This window comes from Meriones unguiculatus, chromosome 3 (assembly GCF_030254825.1).
Source record: "Meriones unguiculatus strain TT.TT164.6M chromosome 3, Bangor_MerUng_6.1, whole genome shotgun sequence".
NCBI classification, from domain to species: domain Eukaryota; kingdom Metazoa; phylum Chordata; class Mammalia; order Rodentia; family Muridae; genus Meriones; species Meriones unguiculatus.
This window is the reverse complement of record NC_083351.1, coordinates 48,362,451-48,386,119: the sequence shown is the minus strand read 5'-3', so window position 1 is coordinate 48,386,119 and position 23,669 is coordinate 48,362,451. Positions and strand designations below refer to the sequence as shown.

General features: G+C 39.0%; 1 protein-coding gene across 1 annotated transcript in view; it reads right to left on the bottom strand.

The window, feature by feature from the left end:
* The window catches only part of Musk (muscle associated receptor tyrosine kinase), a 97,409-nt gene that overhangs the window by 71,423 nt on the left and 2,317 nt on the right, over positions 1–23,669 (bottom strand). The window contains exons 2-5 of the mRNA XM_021657433.2: positions 16,488–16,614; positions 10,435–10,586; positions 2,781–2,908; positions 245–386 (exon numbers count right to left, since the gene is read on the bottom strand). Coding sequence (XP_021513108.1) covers positions 245–386; positions 2,781–2,908; positions 10,435–10,586; positions 16,488–16,614 — 549 coding nt within the window. The remainder of the gene's footprint in view (positions 1–244; positions 387–2,780; positions 2,909–10,434; positions 10,587–16,487; positions 16,615–23,669) is intronic.

Sequence of the window (23,669 nt, the reverse complement as noted above, 5' to 3'; positions counted from 1 at the left end):
GAGAATTGTCCAAGATGCACGAAAATGGTGTCAGAGTTTTAGCATTTTCATGAATTTTGTTGGCTGCAATGGTCAAACTTAACAACAATAGGGGCAATAGATAGAAAATGGTTTTTAATGCCATGGCTCTATGCCTCTCTGTTTGCATAGCTTCCTATACCATATCTTTCTCAGTCCAAAGCTCAACCTTCTGGGCATGACCCTCTGGGCATAACGCACAGTGATGATGCATGCTGCCTCTTACCCTCAACTTCCAGCTTCACCAGTTTGGAATAAGCTGTCCCCAGGCTGTTTTTTGCCACACATCGGTACTGTCCTGCATCTTCCTTTTGCACATTATGGATCCTTAAACTCCCAGATTCAAGAACTGCAATTCGGGAATTTTCCTGCCAAAAGACAGGAGCATGAGTTTGAAAGCAGCCTCAGTCAAAGACACATTTGCCTTATTTCATTGATTTATCACTGTCCCTAACACCCAAAATACCATCCTCTGTCCTGCCTATGCATAGTAACATATACTACTGAGACCATCAAGATGATCTAAATTAACTGTCGCAAGGACCTCAGGAGATTGCATACATTTTCTTTCTCTTTCTCACATCTCATTAGAACACAACAGTAATTATGACTTCCAAAAGTCATGCTTGCATCTGCTTGATTGAAAGCACTGCACTTTGGGGCTGGAGGAAAGGCATAGCTCAATGATAGAAAATATGCTTATCATACACACAGCCCTGATTTCAACCCCCAAAATAAAACATAAATCAAGGCAAAACTTTAAAACATTGCTTTCAGTTGCTCTGCTTTACCATAAATCCTTAGGTTATCCTTAGGAGAATCCATATCCTTTAAGAATTTTTTTTTTATCACCTTCCCTTGAGGAGGGGGCAACCTTACCAAGCCACAGAGGAAGACGATGCAGACACTCCTAATGAGACCTGATAGACTAGGGTCAGAGGGAAGGGGAGGAGAACCTCCCCTATCTGTGAACTTGGGGAGGGGCATGGGAGGAGATGAGGGAGGAAGAGTGGGATTGGCAGGGAGCAAGGGAGGGGACTACAGCTGGGATACAAAGTGAATAAACTGTGATTAATAAAATAAATAAATGAATTTAAAAAAAATTAAAATTACTTTTTGGAGTTCAGATGTGACATTTCTCTTCTCTTTTTTAATTCACTGTAACTTCAATAAGGTACACAGAGCCAGTCACCTTTAACTTTTATTATAAAAAATCCACCAAGGGTTATAACAAAAGAAAGGCCAGGGAGTGTAAATACTGCCATTATAGATGCTAAAGTTCATCCAATTTCTAATTTGTCTCAGTTATTTGACATATCATGACAACTATGTATCCCATGGGGTGTGCTGAACTTGGTAGGATGGGGATGGAGTCTGTCATCTCGTATTTAGGTGCGACAAAGCCATGCAGAATAACAATTTATTAGTAAGCGTGTGGACACAAAAGCAGTACAAGCTAAGCCAATGAATAGCGCATCTTGTGTCTCTGTGTGTGTGTGTGTGTGTGTGTGTGTGTGTGTGTGCGCACATGTGGGCATCCATGTGCATGTATGTGGCAAGAGAAGGACATCAGATGTCCTGATCTATTACTCTTCACTTAATTCCTTTGAGACAGGGTCTTCACTGAGCTTGGAGTAAGGTTAGCTGGCAGCAAGCAAGCCCCAAATCTTCCTATCTCCTCCTCCCAAAGCACTGAGGTTACAGGGCCATATTTACGTGGCTACATAGGACCTCGGGCTCTCATACACAGCAAGCATGCTGACCCATGCAACCATCTCTCCATTTCAAACAGCACAGCTTTAATCTAACTCTTTGTTACTGAGATGTGTTTGGCTCTATGCATCATTCAGAGTCTCCGTGCTCTAATTTCTCATGTGTTCTCCCATTTTCTTCCTTCCAAGCCTCATTTCTTTTCTTCCCAAAATTGTCATTTCTCAAACTTGAGTGTTAGTTGAGCTTTGTTATCCCTAAAGTCTTAAACAATCAATGTTAAAATACTACTACTACTACTAATAATAATAATAATAATAACAACAACAACAATAATTCAACTGATAAAGAAGAACAAGCCTTGCTTTATTTTGGCTCTGCCCCCATTTTATCTCTAATTTTGCTGATTTCTATTGCTTCTGCCTCCAAGCCAGTCCCTACTGGAATGCCCTAGAGTGAGTGTGCATAATTAGGAATAGAAGAATTTAAGTTTGGCTAATGCACACATATATTGATATTCTGTATATATATATATATAAAACATATACATATATAATATTAATATGTATTTATATTATAAAATATAAACATTTATGTATATATTTATATTATATAATATAAATATTAAATATTTATAATTAAATATTATATATTTATATTAAATATATAAATATATTTATATATTTATATAGATATAAATATATCTCTCTATATATATCTATATATATATAGATATATATAACATACACTAGAAGTCTGTTAGTATTTAGGGATCAATATATTTAGAATGTAACTTATGCAGGTTGGAAGAGAGCTCAACCATTAAGAGTATCTTTTGCTCTTGTAGAGGACTGGAGTTGATTCCTAGCACCCACATTGGGTGGCTCACACTATCTGCAACTCCAGATCCAGATACTCTCTTTTGGCCTCCATGGGTACACCCCCACACACGTGTGTGCATGTGCACACACACACACACACACACACACAGTAAAACATAAATCTTTTAAAATGGTGTCTTATACATAGATTTTAATACAATAATCACTTACTCTGAGAGCACTGTCCCCCTTGATCCAGGACACGGATGGCTTGGGATTGCCCATTGTAGTGCATGGTAGAACTGCTTTCAATCCCTCTATTATTTTTACATTAATAGGTGGACGAGTTATTTTGGGTTCTGTGGGTAAAAGGAAAATAAAACATGATAGAATGTACCTGTACTGAAATAGAAGTTTTAGCTTTCTAGTTAATTCGTGACATTTATTTCAAGAATCGTCTTAAGGATCTTAAATTACAAAGGTCATTAGTTGCTGTGGAATGGAGATCAATCTTAAAGGATGGTTAGATCTGTTTTGTTAAAACAAAACACCCTTCTACTTTCTTTTGCAAAGCTCATATTTTTGAAGCATACTGGATATCTGAAATTTCTTAGTACTATTTATTTTAAATGACACTTAACAACAACAGCAAAAAAAAAAAATCAATCAGCAATCTGGGTATGGTGGCACACTTCTGTAATCCCAAGACTCAAGGAGGCAGAGGCAGGTGAATCTCTGAAAGTTTGAGGCTACCCCCGCCTACAAAGTGAGTACAGGACAGTAAGCTACACAGAAAAATGCTGTCTCAGAAAAAATATCAATCAGCATCAACTTCTCCCATAATTATGTAATATATAATATATACCGATAAATGTGAAGCATTTGAAAATTGTAATAAGTTAGTCTTTTTGAATTATAACCTACTTTCCTTATAGTTTCTATCTTTTCATTTGCTTATTTATGTCATGTTTTCTGAGACAGGGTCTCATTGCATAGTTCTGGATAACCCAGAGCTCATATATCAAAGAAGCTGACCTCAAATTTGCCATGATCTTTCTGTCTCTGACTCCCAAGTGCTCAGATAACAAGCAAATTGTGTCCAGGTCTAGTTCCCACCTAACTTTGACTATTGAAAGCATGTAAGCTGCTGTTATGTTAGTAACTAGAAAAAAAATTCTGACATAGTTTGTAGAATCAAAATACTACAAAGAGAAGTTTACTCTTCTTCTACCACTGAGGTTAAATTTTCTGAAGAGATGGGTGTTATTGGTTAATTTTTAGTCTCTACTATGAAGCTTTGAAAGAAACAAGTTATTAAATCTACCATTGTAGGACTGAGAAGTTCAAAATGTCTCAAAGCACTCATAAAATAATTAAACTGCCTTATGTGATCTTATACTACAGATACAATGCAAAGAGATGTCTTTGGGGGACATTTTTCTGAGAAGTATGTGTGTTTTAGAACATTTTGATAAATATGAGTAAGGCATAAAGGCTTCCATATTTCCTAATGTATGAGTTTATCTTGGATGAAACAAAAATAAAGTAAGAAAATGTCTTTTTAAAAAATTCACTGGCAATTCCCTTAGAGAAATATGGAACATTGTGTGGAGCCTTGTGTGTCAATTGTAAGTCATATTTACAAAGATTAAGCACCTGTTGGCTTTTAACCCAGGGATGTATTTCCCTTTACACTTAATATGATTTTACATTGAAGCAAAAGTACAAGACAGGCTTAAAATATAGTATAGAAAAAATGTGAACCTTGGTCATTCTGCTGTATTCTAGAAGTTACAGTTCTTTTTTATACTCACAGTAGTGAATGCCTAGGGTTTAGGTGGTTGCCAGGTACATAACCGTGAGTTGTATCGACACACACCCTTTGGCAAAGCCTTGCCTTAGGAGTCAATGTTTTTATTATTGTCAAAGAGGAGGTTTCAATTCCTTCCATTGGCTTTCATGAACACGATCCCCACAGTGGACCTGAGTCACAGATAATGTTTTATGCGGGATGCTTAAGGAACTATCTACTGTATTGAGGAATTAACTCCTGAAATCTAATGAAATACGTGTCTCAGTTATGTATGCAGTGGAAGGTAAGGAAAGACTTTTGGAAACTGACTAAAAAGTAAATTAAGAATAGTGAGAGTGCACACATGGAGATGTGGAGCCTGTTGTCAAGGGATCATGACTCATGGGGAGCACATCAGGAATGGCTGGCCTTTTGAAGCAAAGGAAGGGTGATACTCTGCTAACATGAGCCCTTGGATGAACCTGAGCAGGTTTCAGGATGAATTTCCTAGGGGAAGGTTAGAAATCTTCTGAAACGTAATGATTAAAAAAGCCACACAAACAGGCAGACCTTCCCAAAGTGAGGATGGGAGGATGGAAAAATGAGAGAGATGAGAGGAATTTGTCTAAAACCAAGCTAACAACATCTGTGAAATATTTTTTGGAATAACAATTTCCAAAGAAAAGTAGAAACTGAACTACTGAAATCAACTCCCTTCTTCACAAAAGGGCCTTCATCTTTAGAACTGAGTCTTCATTGCTCATCAAATAAACCTGGCTTCTTTACTTGATTCCTTTATGGCTTCACATATAATAAGAACTCTGCTGTGGATATATGCCCACCTACTTCATCATGTTAAGTATAAAATCTGTCTTTCACCATTACAACACTACCCTACCAGCTTCTACTTAAAGTAATCTAAGCCTCTGTTAAACTTATACTCAAGTAGTATAAGATTAACACGTATTTTAAGGGAAAAACAAAAAGAAATGAACTGAGATGAGATCATAGTTTATCTTGGATGAAACAAAAATAAAGTAAGAAAATGTCTTTTTAAAAAATTCACTGGCAATTCCCTTAGAGAAATATGGAACATTGTGTCATCCAAGAAGTAGTGTTCATTATGAAAAAGAACCCTTAGAGACAGAGTAATTTTTAAGAATTAAAAACATCCCCTTTAAAGAGCAAAATATTGAATATGACAGAACATTCATAATGAAATACAAAATTATGATAAGGAAGAAAGAGTTAAAGAAATACCATAGTGGCCAGCTCCAGACACTCCAGGTAGATTCCTCCCCAAGATCCATGCCTGACAACTCCCTTTAAAGCACATCCAACAGCCTCTAAGTCTGCACCCCATCCCCTGACCTCCATGTTTCCTGCCTACCACTACACCTGCTTTCCCAGAGGCAAAAATCACTGCCAAAAGGACAAAACAGTAGTCTACAGAATGGAAAAGGATCTTCACCAACTCCACACCTGACAGAGGGATGATATAAAAAAACACATATAAAGAACTCAAGAAACTAGACATCAACAAACCAAATAACCCAATTAAAATGGGGTACAGATCTAAATAGAGAATTCTTGACAGAGGAATCTCTAATGGCTGAGATGCATTTAAAGAAATGTTCAACATCCTTAGCCATCAGGGAAATGAAAATCAAAATGACTCTGATATTCCAGGTTACACCCATCATAATAATTAAAATAAAAACTCAAGTGACAACACATGCTGGGAAGGATGTGGAGAAAGGGGAACACACCTCCATTGCTTATAGGAATGAAAATTTATACAGTCACTTTGTAATTTGATGACTTATTAGAAAGTTAGTAATATATATATATATCAAGACCCAGCTATACAACTCCTGGGCATATACCCAAAGGCTGTTCCACCATACAACAAGGACACTTGCTCAACTATGTTCCTAGCAGCTTTATTCCTAATACCAGAAACTGGAAACAACCTAGATGTTCCTCAACTGAAGATTAGACAGAAAAAAATGTAGTACATTTACACAATGGATTATTACTCAGCTATTAAAAACAATGACATCATGAATATGCAGGCAATGGATGGAACTAGAAAAGATCATACTGAGTGAAGTAACCCAAATCCAGAAAGACAAATATGGCATGTACTCATAAGTGGATATTAGCCTTAAAGTAAAGAATAACCATGCTACAATCCCAAAGAAGCTAAACAATGAGAACTCAAAGGGGGACACTTGAATTTCATTCAGAAGGGGCACTAGAATAGACATTGTAGGTGAATGGGGCAGGGTGAGGACTGGATGAGTTAGAGGTGGGGATAGGAAGAGGAAGGATCAGGTTGTGGGAAGATGGAGAGAGTACTGGGAGAGACAACTGGAATAGGGTGTGGAGAGTGGACCATCTCAGGGACAAGCTAGAAAACTGGGACAATGGAAACTCCCAAGAATCTATAAGCATGACCCTAGCTAAGCTCCTAGCAGTGTGAGATATGGAGCCTGAACAGACCATCTCCTGTAACCAGGAAAGACTTCCAATAGAGGGATTATGACACCAACCCAGCCACAAAACCTTCAACTACAATTTGTCCTGCCTACAAAATGTGCAGGGGTAAAGATGGAGCAGAAATTGAGGGAATGGCCAGCCAATGACTGGTCCAGCTTGAGATCCATGCCACGAGAGGGAGCCCACACCTAACACTGTTAAAGATTTCCTATTATACTTGCAGACAGGAGCCTAGCATGGCCATCGACAAAGAGACTTCACCCAGCAACTGATGGAAACAGATGCTGAGACCTGCAGCCAAACATTAGGCAGAGGTTAGGGAATCCTGCAGAAGACGGGGAAGAATTGTAGGAGCAAGAGGGGTCAAGGACACCTCAAGGAAACCAATAGAATCAAACTCACCTGGACCCATAGGGGCTCACAGAGACTGAATCACCAACCAGAAATCATGTATAGGCCTGACTTTAGCCATCTGCTCATATGTAACACTTGTGTAGCTTGGTCTTCATGTAGGACTCTTAACAGTAGCTCCAGGAGCTGTTTCTGACTCTGTTGGTTGACTTTGGGCCCTTTTCCCTAAATGGGATGCCTCATCTAGCCCCAGTAAGAGAACATGCTCCTAGTCTTACTGTAACTTTATATGCCAAGGCTGGTTGATAAAAGAGGCCTCCCCTTTTCTAAATGGAAAGGGAGGAAGAGTGGTTAAGGCAGGGGGAGGTGAGTGGAAAAAACTTGGAAAGAAAAGGAAGGTGAAACTGCAGTAAAGTAAATCAATGAATCAATTAATTAAAAAGAAAAAGAAAAAGAAATGTCTGAGCAAAGAGGACATCAAGAGATGTAGAAAATATGAACAAATCATGAGTACCAGAAAAGGAGATCTGATATTTGTTGAATGTGAAAAAATAAAATGACAGATAAAAAGAAAGAGAATTGATAGTGATATGCTTCACTTTGAAAAAAACAACAAAAACAAAAAACAAAACACCTTTAGTTTCTAGGTATAAAAGGGACTAAAGTAGAGCAGGAATGAGAAAAGAAACACATATTCTGGTGAATTTGCAGGATTTGTGAACTCTGGAAATAAACAAAATACTAGAATTCTAAAATAGGTAAATATGATATTTACTTGTAATGAAATAAAAAGAATTTCCGTCTAAAACATAGTGTTGTGTGTCGACTCAGGATTTTCTTCCTGAAAGCTGAAGGAAGGAACTAAGGCTTTAGATATACCTAGCAAATTTTCTATCCAACTGAAAGACAAAGTGAAGTCTTTCATTACTGTATAGAATCAGAAAATATCTTATTTACACTCTGAAAAAAAGCACATACTGATTTCTTCCAATAAGACAACAGTATAAAGTAATAAATAACAAGGGGGAAATGAAGACCTAAATTCAAAAAGATTCCAATTCTATTAGGTGGCAACATGTATGCTTATATGATTTTTTTTCTCATTAGTAATTAGAATGTAAAGTTTGCATTATTGTAGGGTTGAGAGTGTTGCAAACAGCAGGCACCTACAATGCAAGGTCTCACAAGACTAGAGAGTGATGACATGACTCTGATCTGCAAATAGACTAGCAAGCTTGTGCCTACTCCACAGAGCCAAGTCATGAGTGTGGGAAAGTTTTCCACATCTAGTGAAGCTGGGCAAAAGTGTTCACAATCAGAAAGTGGCATATTGGCACAGATGGCTTTGAATCCGGTCCAATGAGTGGCAAGGCCAAATATGGATCCTCAACTGGGCAGACTGGCAGAGTTCAGATATATAGCAGTGGAGTTTTTCATGGTGAGAACTTGTGAAGATGAAGTAACTGGTGATTCTATTAAGACCCTCTGGGATGATGACAGACAAAGACAACAGAAAAATACCAAGAATGGAATCAGAGTCTCTAATAAGTATGAGAGTGTCTAGGAGCAAGTGCTTGATGGACTTAGAGAAGAGATGATCATAGTTTCCATGAGAGAAAAGTTTGCACAGGGATACAAGAATAATGGCTTAAAGGTTGGCAACGAGGGATAGAAGATTTGCTCCCAATAATGAGGTGGAGAATCCAGAACAACCTCCATTTAAGTAGGAAGCCACTCAGAAGAAAATAACTTTAAATAAAGCAAAGAAGTGAAAATGCATTCTAAAAGAGGAGAGATTTAAGCAGGGTGATTGACTGTGGTGGGATGGTGCTTTTAAGTGTACAGTAAAGAGCTGGACAGGTGGCTCTTCAGTTAAGAGCACCATTTGCCTTTCCAGAGGACCAGTGTCTGGTTTCTAACATCCACATCCGGTGGCACACAACCACCCATAACTCCAGCTCCAACGGATGTGAAGCCCTCTTCTGGTCTCTGTGGATACCTGAACACATACATCATACACACACACACACACACACACACACACACAAACAAAAATAAAAGTGACTCTTAAATCAAAGATGATTGTCAGGTAAGACACAGTTGTGGAAGCAGCTGCTTGACACAGTTCCGGCTTCTGGAGCACTGTCGCCCTGGAGAAAACATTTCTGGATTACCAGTCCACAAATGGCACAGCTTTTCCCTATATGTCCGCTTGCTTTGTTTCTTACTGCAACTCTGTCTTTTTCCTCTAGTTCAACCTTAGTCAATGCAACTGGGGGAAAAGGAAATGGCTCAGGAACAACCAGTATGGATGAAGCATTGCTTTTGTCTGTAAAGGCAGTGAAGCCTGAATATCTGAACAAGAAATTGAATCCATAAAGGCTTTTTGTGCTAATTGTTCACTGAAAAACTTAAGTCAACTCATGGATATCAAACAATATCAGGAAATCTTTGAGTTTCCACACTCAGGTCCCAGATTGCTGCAGTCAGAAAAGAATTAGACCCTAGAGAAGCTACTGGACTCATACTAACTTCCTTTTCTAGAAAGACTTGGTCACAAGGACATAAGATTAGGAGATTACAGGAGCTGTGTATAGTTTATGAGGAAGGGGCTAGAGACCATCGGAATGATCACTGCTATTTCAAAAGATGTTTAGTAAGAGCTCAGAAAGAACTTGTGCAGCTACAAGCAGCAGCTGAGAATTAAGAATAGAGCCACTCCTGATGAAACCTAATTGACTAGGATCAGAAGGAAGGAAAAGAAGTCCTCCCCTATCAGTGGACTTGGTGAGGGGCATGCATGCAGAGGGTAGAGGAAGGGAGGGATTGGTATAGGAGGAGGGAGGGAATCACAGGGGGATACAAAGTGAATAAAGTGTAATTAATAAAGAATTTTAAAAAGAGGAATAGTCGAGTTTGTTTAGTACTCTTTGTTCTTAAGCCACTTATTGTAAGCACAAGATTTTGCCCAGATAGCCTATGATATGGAGGTTTGTCTGAGAAAAAGCACTGAGTGAATGATTAAATATGCTTGCTTGCTTGTGATGTAATCACTGTACCATGTATGAAGAGTACAGCTTGCTCCAATCTGTTTATTCTCATCTGTGGGTCTTTGGGGAAAAGCTTGTACCCACTCCCCTGTGTAAAGCGATTCTCTCTTGCAGCAATCCAATCCTCCCAATACAGAGACCCCCACTGCCTGAGGCTGGTCCTTGGCAGATGATGCTCTTCCCTACTCACTCATCTTCACTTGCAGGGCGCCACAACTCTCCACAGCTCCTCCCACTCCGTTGTTGGCTATGCAGCAATAGATGCCATCATCACTGTCTTCCACGCTCAGGATGGTGAGGAGCTGACCATTCTCCCGGATGCTGTAGCGGGTGTCAAACAGCCTGCAGGTCACAGAGGAGAGTGGAGGGTCAGTGCACCATCTGCGACTTTACACACACACGTATACATACATGCACACACATAAATACATAAATACACATACATCCACACTACATACACATACACACATACATACAAACACACACACTCTCACACACATATAAACACACACTCACAAACACTTATGTTTGATTAATGAACCAAATAAATGACCAGTCAGTGAGGAAGCAGAAAAAAAGGTTAGAAAAAAAAATGAGTTTTGAGGAGTTTAATAGCCTTGCTTAGTATGAAAAATTCTATATTCTGATCTTTCTGGGATCCATAATCAAAGCATCACTGACTTGTACAAAATACTTCTATGAGGTGATGGCTGCTGCTAAGAACAAGTATAACATTTACACAGGAAAGTGTACATTTGCATGCCATTTTGAACTTAAAAAGTATGTAAGGTTGTCTGTCCAGCAAGCTCCAGGGATCTGCCTGTCTCTGCCTCCCTAAAGGCAGGATTACAACTATATCTGATAGAGGGCTGATATCCAGAATATATAATGAACTCAAGAAGTTAAAAAGCAACCAATCAAGTAATCCAATTAAAAAAATGGGGTATAGACCTAAACAGAGAATTCTTTGTAGAGGAATATCAAATGGCAAACACTTTAAAAAATGTTCAGTATCCTTAGTCATCAGGGAAATGCAAATCACAATGACCCTGAGATTTCACCTTACACCCATCAGAATGGCTAAGATCAAAAACTCAATTGACAATACATGCTGGAGAGGATGTGGAGAAAGGGGAATCAATCTGGAACTTTCTCGGACAATTAGAAATAGAATAGCGCAACCTCAAGATCCAGCTCTACCACTCCTAGGCATATATCCAAAAGATGCTCAAGTACACAACAAGGACATTTGCCCAACCATGTCTGTCACAACTTTATTAGTAATAGCCAGATGTCCCTCAACTGAGGAATGAATACAGAAATTGTAATACATTTACACAATGGAATACTACTCAGCAATTAAAAACAAGGAAATCATGAAATTTGCAGGCAAATGGTGGGAACTAGAAAAGATCGTCTTGAGTCAGGTATCCCAGAAGCAGAAAGACACACATGGAACTCCACAAGGGGAGCAACAAAAGAAAAATATCTGGGCACAAGGGTCTTTTCTGAGGCTGATTCTCCAGCCAAGGACTATTCATGGGATAACCTAGAACCCTGCACAGATGTAGCCCATGGCAGCTCAGTGTCCAAGAAGTAGGTTCCCTAGTAATAGGAACAGGAACTGTCTCTGACATGAACTCAGTGGCTGGCTCTTTGATCACCTCCCCTTGTGGGGAGAGCAGCCTTACCAAGCCACAGAGGAGGACAATGTAGTCAGTCCTGATGAGACCTGATAAACTAGGGTCAGAGTGAAGAGGAGAAGGACCTCCCTTATCAGTGGGCTTGGAGAGGGAAATGGGAGGAGATAAAGGAAAAGGGTGGGATTGGGAGGGGATGAGGGAGGGGCTACAGCTGGGATACAAAGTGAATAAACTGTAATTAATAAAAAATAAATAATTTAAAAAATTCCCCTAACCCCAGGGAAATATGATATAAATAAGATTTGTGAATCTTTTCCCACAAGGAACAAACTGGAAATGGAGTGCATGTATAAGTGTAAGGAGCAGAAAGAACTGTTGATATTCATAGACAACAACAACAATTAATTGAATATTCAGTAATTCATTAAATAAGTATTTTTCATCCTTATTATGACTTTTTACCTTTTTGTATTTTATGTGTGTGGGTGTTTTGTCCACGTTATTTCTGTGTACTACACTCAGACCTGGTGCCTATTGGAGGCCAGAAGAAGGTGTTGAATCCCCTTGAGCTAGATTACAGACAGTTGTGAGTGACATGTAGTTGCTAGGAATCAAACATGGGTCCTCTGGAAGAGCAGCCAGTGTTCTTAATGCTGAGCCAAATCTCCATTCCTTTTAATTCTAATATTATTTAATAATTATGAATATTGTAGCATGTTTTATAAATGTGAATATGAGCAATGATTTTATATGTAACTAAATAAAATTTAACAGAATCTTATTTTTATTTTTTGAAACTGTTAATGGCTGATTAAATAGCTTAAACAGAACTTCAACCATTACTTTTGTGCTTGTAAGTTCTGTTCTATGGGCTTTCTAAACATGTTATTGATACAAAATAAAGTTTCAATATGACATTTCCACACAGATATAATAACCTTTGATTATAAGTATCTCTTATTTTTCTTTCCCCAACCCTCCATTCCCACTTTCCTCACCAAAACCTTAGTTCTTTCCTTTTTATAAACAAGTAACATTTCTAAAAAGTGACAGGTACTTCTCTGCCACTTGAGATACATAAGGAAATAAAAGAGCTTCAACTAATAAAAACATAATGTGTGTTTGTGTGTGTGTACATGCATAGTCTATTTAATTATACACAATTACCCATTGAGAAAGGACTTGGGGAAACAGAAGTTTAGAGGAATCATCAACATAAAATCAAGTAGTTTCTGTGGTTGGATTTTTGTATTGTTTATTTTATAGTAGAGATTTTCAATATCAAATATATATGTTACACAGAATGATTGTCTCCAAAGACCCATGTCTTAATCATCAGAGCCTGGGGTACACTGCAAGAGCTATCTGAGCATATTCAGAATCTTAAATGGAACATTGTAGGTTATCCACACGGGACAAATGTAATAACAGATTCTTTTTTATTTAATTAATTTTTATTAATTACAGTTTATTCACTTTGTATCCCAACTGTTTCCCCTTCCCTCATCTCCTCCTAATCCCAACTTCCCTACCTCTTCTCCACCCATGCCCCTCCCCCAGTCCATTGATAGGGGAGGTCCTCCTCCCCTTCCATCTGATCATAGTCTATAAGGTCTCATCAGGAGTGGCTGCATTGTCTTCCTCTGTAGCCTGTTAAGGCTGCTCCCCCCTCAGGGGGAGGTGATAAAAGAGCAGGTCACTGAGTTCATGTCAGAGATAGTCTCTGTTCCCATTACTAGGGCACCCACTTGGACACTGAGCTGCTATGGGATACATCTGTGCAGGGGTTCTAGGTTATCTCCATGAATGGTCTTTGGTTGGAGTATGAGTCTCAGAAAAAATTCCTATGTGCCAATTTTTTTTCTTCTTGTGGAGGTCCTGTCCTCTCCAGGTCTTTCTATCTCCCCCTTCTTTCATAAGTTTCCCTGCACTCTGCCCAGTTTGGCTATGAGTCTCACCCTCTGCTTTGATACCATGCAGGGCAGAATCTTTCAGAGTCCCTCTGTGGTAAGCTCCTGTCTTGTTTTCTGTTTTCTCATCTTCTGATGTCTATCCTGTTTTCTGTTTTCTCATCTTCTGATGTCTATCCCATTTGCCTTTCTGAATTATGATTGATCATCTTACCTTTCTTGATTAGCTTCTTTAGATGTACAGATTGTAGTATTATAATCCTATATTATATGTCTAATATCCACTTATAAGTGAGTATGTACCATGTGTGTCTTTCTGCTTCTGGGATACATCACTCAGAATAATCTTTTCTAGTTCCCAGCATTTGCATCCAAATTTCATGATTTCCTTGTTTCTAATTGCTGAGTAGTATTCCATTGTGTAAATGTACCACAATTTCTGTATCCATTCTTCAACTGAGGGATATCTGTGTTGTTTCCAGATTCTGGCTATTACAAATAAAGCTGCCATGAACATGGTTGAGTAAATGTCCTTGTTATACCCTTGAGCATACAAAGAAGATTCTTTAAAGGTGGAAAAGAGAAGAAGAGTTGGATGAGGAGGTCTGATGTACAGGCAAGGACCAGAGTCACAGAACAGAGTCACAGAGGAAGGGCAGAGAATGCAGGTGGCCTCTGGACTGAAAGGTGAGATGACTGAGCCATGGAGTGTTGGAGAGGGCTGCAGGAGGGGGTGTTTTTCACTCAGTGAGGTTCCATCACAGTCACGACCCTAGAACTATAACTAATAAGGGTGTGTTTGAAGTCACTACATTTATGACCACATGTGACAGTCACAGTAGAAAATAAATACAGGTGCTGGTACCTGAAATCATGGTGCTCTTGGGACAAATACCAGAGAATGGAAGGGTGGCTTTGCAGTTAGGCAGTTAGGGCTGAATTGGCAGAGTTTTGAGAAGCATGATGAGAAAAAAAAAATCAAACACTATGTTTCTTGAGGAAATTTCATGTTAGCAGAAACATGCCTGTTAGTGATAGCTACTAGAGTCTTAAAAGAGCTAAGAAACTTAGTAGGGGAATGTTAAATCATCTTAGTGAATGTCTATATTATCATTAACTGACAGTTAGTTGACTTGAAGGGACTGTTGATAAAAAGTAGAAATGTTAAGGCCACTACTTGTGGAGGCTAAGACTTTACCTGAAAAAAATGAAGGAAAGGTGAACCTTCCCAAACAATGACAGAGAGTTCAGCTAAATGATGCCTCATACTTATTTGGGGTTCAGATTAATGGACTCACAATTAGCCAAGAAAATTACAGACACAGTGTTGAAGTTACAATCTGGTGTACTTTGGAAGTTTGTAGTTAAACTCAAGAGGAGAAAGATAACTTGAAATACTGTTGGAGCTGGGAAGCTGACTCCATGATTAAGTGCACTGGCTGCTCTTGCAGAGGACCTGATTTGCTTTTATTCCCAGAACCCGCAACCATCTGTAACTCCAATTCCAAGGAATCCAGTACCCTCTTCTAGACCCCTTGGGCACCAGGCATGCACAGGATGTATGTACAGGCTCATACACACAAAATAAAACTAAAACAAATCTTTCAAAGGCTGTTCATAAAAGAAGAAAAAATACTGCCAAGTAAAAACAGAAATTCAGGCTTCATGAGTTGGAAACTTCTCAACCTATCCAAATTGCAAATGATGTTGATGATGTTTTCCAGTCTCTGAACTGTTTGTGAGCTGTCCTGGCCTGGAGCTTCTGAGAGAGCTGCCTAGCAGAGATCATGAAGGCTGTAGCACAGTGATTCTCCACAGCACTTCAGAGTATGTGAAGGAAACATGCCATTTCAGTCAGAGGCAGTGGAAATATGCATGCCCTTTCTCCCTCCAAGTTCATGTATCCCTAGAGAAGAAAGCTATGACAGCTCCTTCATGCCCTTCCCTCAGATAATAGACAGTGGGGGAAAATGGTCATCTGTGAACAACAACAAAAAAAAGTAAGCCCTCATCCCCTGGTCACAGAATGATGTCTTCTTGTATTTGGGACTCCTCATCGCCCAAAGCTGTGAGAACTAATTCCTGCTATTTATAAGTCATCCAGTCTCAGCAATTCTATCACAGTAGCCCATGTGGACTAAGAACATTCAGCCTCAGTGCAATCTACACTGCCTGCTAGAGAGCCGTCTGGCTCACTTTGTTTCAGATTTTTTAAGAAATATTTTTTGGTGAGATAACTATTGTAACAAAGGAAGAAAAGCCCAGAACCTTTGTCTGCCAAATGGGACTTTTATCCATTTGAGAATGTCTTGTTTTGAAAGAAAAATATGACAGTGACTAGAAATCAGATTCCTAGACAACCTTATAGTTTAGACACACAGGAAGGACAGGTTGACACTCAGATCCTCTGTGTGTTCTGAAACACGTGCCTGCACACTTACAATACCATGGTACTTCCTAATTTCTAAGAAGCTTCAGGATTCTCATCTGTTTTTCCCCTTGTCAGATAAATCAGTTGCCCGGCACTTCAGACCTTCCATTTACAAAATGAATATATTTTCACTTTACATATTCTAGAAGGTGACCTTTAGTGCCAGTAATAGTATAGGTGTATATCTGTGGATGAGAAACTAGAAGACAGAGCAGGCATCCTTAGCATAAAGATACTTAGAATGAGACAGAATACTTACTTAATGAGAATTTTATTTCTGGTCCAAGAAATCTCGGGCTGAGGGTAGGATTCCACGGCACACATGAAAGTTGCTACTTCTTCAACTAAGGCATCAACAGTTTCAAGAGGCGTGGTGATGACAGGAGCTAAACAGAGCAGAAACAACAGAGAACTTTCCAGAATGTCATTTATTACTTGTTCTCCAGCAGCCGGAAGCTATGACATACCTGAATGAATATTACTGTTCAAAAGTCCCCTAGACATGGAATGACCTGTCCATAATGTCAGCACTCCAGAGGAGACAGAAGATTCTTGGCTGTCTAGACTAGCTGAGTCAGCAAGAGACCAAAGGAGACACCTCCTGTCAGCCTGACTTCCACACACTCGTGTGAAGATGTGCAAATATGCATGAAGTCACACAAAAGCACACAAGCAAAACTTTTAAAAGAAATGAAAATGTAAATCAAAACTATACTCATTGAAGTGGCTATAAAGATTAAAAAAATAATAAACATTGGTGAAAATGTTGATAGCCTAGAGCCCTGTGCATTGTGGGTAGGAATTAAAATGGTGGTCACTGGGGAAAAGAGTATGGAGGTTCCTCAGAAAGAAAGAGAAAGAGAATTGTGTTCTCTTTCCAGGCACATATTTAAGAAAACTAAAAGCAAAGACTCAAATATACAAATATTTGTACATATTTATTTATAATAGCACTATTCATAATAGCCAAAAGATGAAAGCAACCTATATGCCCACCAACAGATAGATAAAATTAATAAACATATACAATGGAATATTATTTGGTGATAAAAATAAGGGAAGTGTTATACTCTACAACATGGAGGAAACATGGAAACAAAAAAAGTATAAGAAAATAAGGCACAAAAGATCATGTTATAAAATTCTATTCATAAAGTGCCTCTAGAACAGCAGCAAGTGCTCTTAACTGCTGAGCCAGCCAGCACAAAATAATTTAAGTAGTTATTAATACAATAGAATAATTTTTAAGTAGTTATTGATACTCAAGAACCTATTACAAATGAAGAATCACACACAGAGAGAAAGTTACATTTGAACTGAGCTCAGCTACACTAATTGAAAAAGTGAGGTAAGTGGGTAGCTTCGCATTCTTTCTATGGTCTGCTGGAGCATACAAAATGTTTGCACTTAAAAAATGTTCTTTTTTTATTTTTCCAGGAATTTTGTAATTGTTAAATGGCTGTTATTGATAGATTAAGTTATATAACTTTATAGTTAAGTTATATTAATGCTCAATATTAGCAATGTTTACAAATTAACCACTTCTAAGCTAGAAAGATGGCTTGAGTTCAGGCCCCTGGGATCTATGTGAAACAGCTGGACACAGAACACATGCCTATAATCCCAACAGCAGGGAGACAGAGACAGGAGACTCCCTGAGACTTAGTGGCCAGCGTTCTAGGTGAATGAGGAGTGAGCTACAGATTCAGCATATCTCAAGCAATAAGGAGGAGAGCAAGTAAGGAAGACACATGGACACCCTCCCCCAAACCATGACTTGCTTTTTAACTATACTGTATCTATGTTCTGGGGTTACTTTGGTGGTAAACACCGCCCACAACAGGCACACACAGCATGCTGTACTGTGCATGCTGTTTCTTGATGCTGCTTCCAGGATTTGCTGGTCATTTGAAACTGGATGTGGCTTAGAATCTTTTTCTACTGCAGAAAGAGAACAAATCAGAGAGAGTTTTCTTTTTCTCCCAGGAAGATGTATGGTAAATAAATATCAGTGCACTGTCTGATACATAGGACAGGATGTGATTATTACCAATAGTGCTTTGATGGATGTCAATAACAACAACAACAAAAAAAATGTGTTCAGGGTTTTGTTAAAGGAAAACATGTCAGGCAGCAGTAACAGAAAAAAAAATGTGGCAAGCCAACAGTCTCAGAGGTAGAAGTAGTTTTTCTGTTTTGTTTATCAGCTATGTCTTTTCAAAATAAATCTTAACTATCATGTATAATTTCTGGGTTTTTTTTTCACGATTTATTCATTATATATTCAGACTGAAGCTTCCTCCCACAATTCCCCTAGTCTCACCTTCTCTTCCTCTTCCCCTCATCCCCTTCCTTATTGCTAGTTCCATTTGCCTGCAACTTTCGTGATTTCTTTGTTTTTAATTTCTGAGTATATTCCATTGTATAGATATACCACAATTTCTGTAACCATTCCTCCATTGAGGAACATCTAGGTTGTTTCCAGAGTCTGGCTACTACAAATAAAGCTACTATGAACATAGTTGAGCAAATGTTCTTATTGAATAGTGGGGCATCTTTTGGGTGTATGCCCGGGAGTGGTATAGTTGGATATTGAGGTAGTGCTTAGGTCTTACTTCAAAAGTCTATATGCCACAAAATTTGAAAATCTAAATAAAATGGACACTTTTTTTGATTGATTCAACATACCAAAGCTGAATTAAGACAAGTAAATCAATTAAATAGTCCTATATTCCCTAAAAAAACAGAAGCTGTCATCAAAAGTCTCCCAACCAAAAAAAGCCCCTGGCCAGATGGTTTCAGCACAGAATTCTACCAGACCTTCAAAGAAGAGCTAACACCAATACTCTTCAAACTATTCCACAAAATAGAAACAGAAGAAACACTACCAAACTCATTCTATGAAGCCACAGTCACCTTGGTACCTAAACCTCACAAAGACCCAACAAAGCAAGAGAATTTCAGGCCAATCTCCCTTAGGAATATTGATGCAAAAATACTTAACAAAATACTCACAAATTGAATCCAAGAACACATCAAAGATATCATCCACTATGCTCAAGTATAATTTCTATTTTAAAAATAAACTTTATCCTCCCCTTTCTTCTGATCTTAGTCTATCAGTTCTCATCGGGAGTGGCTACATTGTGTTCCTTTGTGGCCTGGTCAAGGCTGCTCCCCCATCAGGGGGAGGTGATCAGAGAGCAGGCCAATCAGTTCATGTTAGAGACAGTCTCTGTCCTCATTACTATGCAACCCACTTGGACACTGAACTACCATGGGCTACAACTGTGCAGGGGTTCTAGGTTATCTCCATGAATGGTCCTTGGTTGGAGTATCAGTGGACTGGGAGAGGGGTATGGGTGGAGAAGGGGAGGGAGGGTGGGATTGGTAGGGGAGGAAGGAGGGGGGATAAAAGTGAATAAATTTTAATTAATAAAAATTTAAAAATAAACAATGTTATAAAACTAAAAATAAATAAATAAACTTTAGCTATCCATTTCTTTTTACTCTGCATAGACAGAAAAGCAGACAGAATGATGACATACATTCCTCTAAGAACAATTAAGATCAAAGAAGTAAGACAGACCCAGCAAAATTTGAAAATCTTAGACATAGAGAAACACATGAAATGTCACTTAGAGCAGTATCATGGTGATACCTTCCCACAATGTTCAGTGATATGACAGTTTGGGTGGCATCTGACTCTAAAATTGTTCAAGAAAATTCTTTGTGCTCCATCTGATGCTTCAACTTTATTATTTTATTTATCAAAACAAAAAGAGTTAAATACAATTAAGCATCTGTAAATGAGACAAGGGCTATTTAACTATACTTAGATAGTTAAATAATTTTTGAAACTATTGCAAAAGTAGCAAGGGATGGAGATGAATTTCAGGATTAAGGTTGTCTAAGAGGTCCTGTCTTGGGGCTGGAGAGATGGCAGGTAAAGTCCTTGATGTGCAAGCATGAGGAAACGAATTCAGATTTCCAGAACAAACATAAAGCTGAGCATTGTAGCAGGTGAGTCTGTAATCCTAGTGTTGCTATGGGGAGATGGCAGGTGGAGACAGGAGAATTCCTGGAAACTTGCAGGCCAGCTAACACAGTGGCAAAAGAGAGATCTCTCCAAACATGCCTAGGCTTGCACATATTAATACTTACACATGACAACACACACAGAGAGAGAAGGAATCTATCTCTGATCTCTAAGGTGGACAGTGTCTTATAGTCATGGTTATGCACGAAAAATGAGAGGCTTAAATATTATTAATCAATATTAATGTCTGAAAACAGGATATAATTTTTCAGATCCACTTTGCCCATCTTCCAGAGCTATCCAAATTCCCTTTGAATGGTCACTGATCAATAGCTGTGCTGAAAGGCATTGGTAATCCATCAGATCTCTTCCTATTTACTCACCTCCTTCACCCAGCTTTCATCCCAGCCAGAGCCAGTTTAAACTGGAGCTCTGTCTCCTCTCCTGATCCAAGAACCACATGAAGAACGAACACATGAGGATGAACACAGCACTTTTTGGATCCACAGAAACCTTAACTTGGATTCTAGCTGTTGATGAGTAAGGTGTGATACTATCCTCCTTTGTCTTTTATGGGCTTTAGAACAAGACACTGACACACTGACTTCTGGTTGAACCATTACTGATGGACGTGCCAAAGTGCAAAAAAGCCAGGTGCATTGTTTTTTTTTAAAAGAAAACAAATTCTGAGTCCTTAAAATCCATGTTTTTTTTTCTAATTATTAGCAAACTAGCATTGGTTGTTTTTTCAGTCTAAGGAAACACTTTGATATTGGAAAGTTTTCAGATTCTCCAAAGAGAATAACAGGTAATATCAGACCTAATAGTTGGCTCATTTAATTGTATTGGAATAAAAAATTTTGTCATGATATCTTTGTAACTTGTTAGATTAACCTGTAATGACACTCAACCATTTTTTGAAGCTGTGTCATTAATTCCTCAAAACTGAATGCACTCTCGGTTTTTCCCATCAGGAATGGATTTTCACAGTAGTTCTATGTACCTTTTTAAATTTTTTTTTATTAATTACACTTTATTCACTTTGTATTCTCCCTGTAGCTCCCTCCCTCTTCCCCTCCCAACCCTTCCCTCCATTCCCCTTCTCCAGGAATGCCCCTCCCCAAGTCCATTGATAGGGGATGTCTTCTTTCCTTCCTTCTGATCCTAGTCTATTAGGTCTCATAAGGAGTGGCTGCATTGTCTTCCTCTGTGGCCTGATAAGGCTGTTCCTCCCTCAGGGGGAGGTGATCAAAGATCAGGCCAATCAGTTCATGTCAGAGACAGTCCCTGTTCCCATTACTATGAACCCACTTGGACACTGAACTGCCATGGGCTACATCTGTGCAGAGTCACACCATGACTACCCATGATTGCTGTGTGATGGGAAATTGTGGTACATCTGTGTACCTTTTAAGAATGTCTGAGTTTGCATCCCTTGGAGGTGTTCCTTTTGGTTAAGCCACAGTCCTGTAAAGATCCAGGTAAAGCATACTACTTATTCCCATCATAGCAATCATAGGTAGTCATGGTGTAACTCTAGATAATGGCACTGCTTCATTCTGTGAGGAGCACAAGGCAGAAACTATGTGCTTTCTTTAAAGATATACAGCAAGATGGTAGGGACAGGAAAGGAGAAATTAACTGTAACACCCACTCAAGCCTTCAATATCCTTATTTCACATTCTTCACTGTCTGGCTGCTAGCATCTGGTATTGTTCATATAACCCCTCATGTTATTCAGCTGCATGAGCCCTGAAAAACATCAATCTGAACATTAATCTGAACCTCTGTCCCCCCTATTCTTATGTTCACAGAGTGCTTGCTGGACACGGGAAAACAATTTTTCAGGTCTGAGTCACTCTTCAACTGCAACCCTAGCTTAATGCTCTACTGGGCCTGTGTACTCCTGTCATCTTCCTGAATGGACCAGTCTGCTGGCCTCGCTTTACCCCTCCTCAGTGACTTCACATCTATAAAGACCTCAGTGTCTTTAGGGACATTATGAAATTGCCACAGGTTCCTTCCGCACATAAGGGCAATGACATAAAGCAACTGTGTGTTCCCACACATGCAGTGAGTAACACTTGAAATGTGTGTCAGTATGAAACACTCACCCAGGACTTGCTGTCCTGGATGAAGTTCAGAACAGCTGTGCCAGCTCTAACTGACTCATAAGTGGAATCTCTGAATCCTATCCCTGCATACATGTGATTTTTAAAGACAGGGCTTCTCCACTTTATCGAAAGAGAAATTTGGTTAGATGTTAAACACTCTAGGTTTGGTTGCAAGTGGGGTCATTTTGAAGCTGGGGTTTTGTGAGGAAATCCTGTGCAAATTAAACAAATCCAGTTCTGCCAATGTGAATCCTCTGCCCATGCAGAATTGTTAACACCCCACCATAAATCTAACACAGCCTTATAAACCAGCAAGTGCTCTAAAAATATGTGGCTGAGGAAATTCAAAAAAATGCTGACCACTTTCATACATGGGGATCTCTAAATGTCTCTTCCTTGAGGTGAGGAAATTAAACTTAAAAATTAAAAAAATCACCAGTTGAAATGATCTAGAAAGAAAATGACCTTCTTTTGGTCTCAGAATGTTAGGCATTTCAATTAATTTAAAGCTGAAATAATAAGCTATTAATCCACAAAGCCAGATAATTTTTATGAAGAAAATGTGTGCAGAGGGAGCGATGAATCCTCTTTAAGTTGTTCCTAGCCTTAAACGTCCTTAAGAATGTCCATTCTATTGAGCGGACATGGGGTAAGATGATCAATTCTCGTTTAGAAAGACAGATGGGATGTGCATTGAACGTATGACAGGAGTCTACTGAGCGCATCTGAAAGACTCTAACTAGCAGTGTTTTCAAAGCAAAGACTCATGACCAAACCTTTGGCAGAGTACAGGGAATCATAAGAAAGAAGGGGAGTTAGTCTGATGGGGAAAGGATAGGAGCTCCACAAGGACCAAATATATCTGGGCACAGGGTCTTTTCTGAGACTGACATTCAACCAAGGACCATGTATGGATATAACCTAGAACCTCCACTCAGATGTAGCCTGTGGTAGCTCAGTAACCAATTGGTTTCCCAAAGTAAGGGGAACAGGGACTATTTCTAACAGGAACTCAATGACTGGCTCTTTGGTCTCCCCACTCCCGAAGGGAGGAGCAGTCCTGTTAGGCCACAGAGGAGGGCTTTGCAGCCAGTCCTGAAGATACCTGATAAAATAGGATCAGATGAATGGGGAGGAGGTCCCCCCATCAGTGGACTTGGAAAGGGGCACGGTGGAAATGAGGGAGGGAGGGAGGGACTGGGAGGGAATGAGGGATCGGGACATGGCTGGGATACAGAGTTAATAAAATGTAACTGATAAAAAAAATAAAAAATAAAAGAATGTCCAT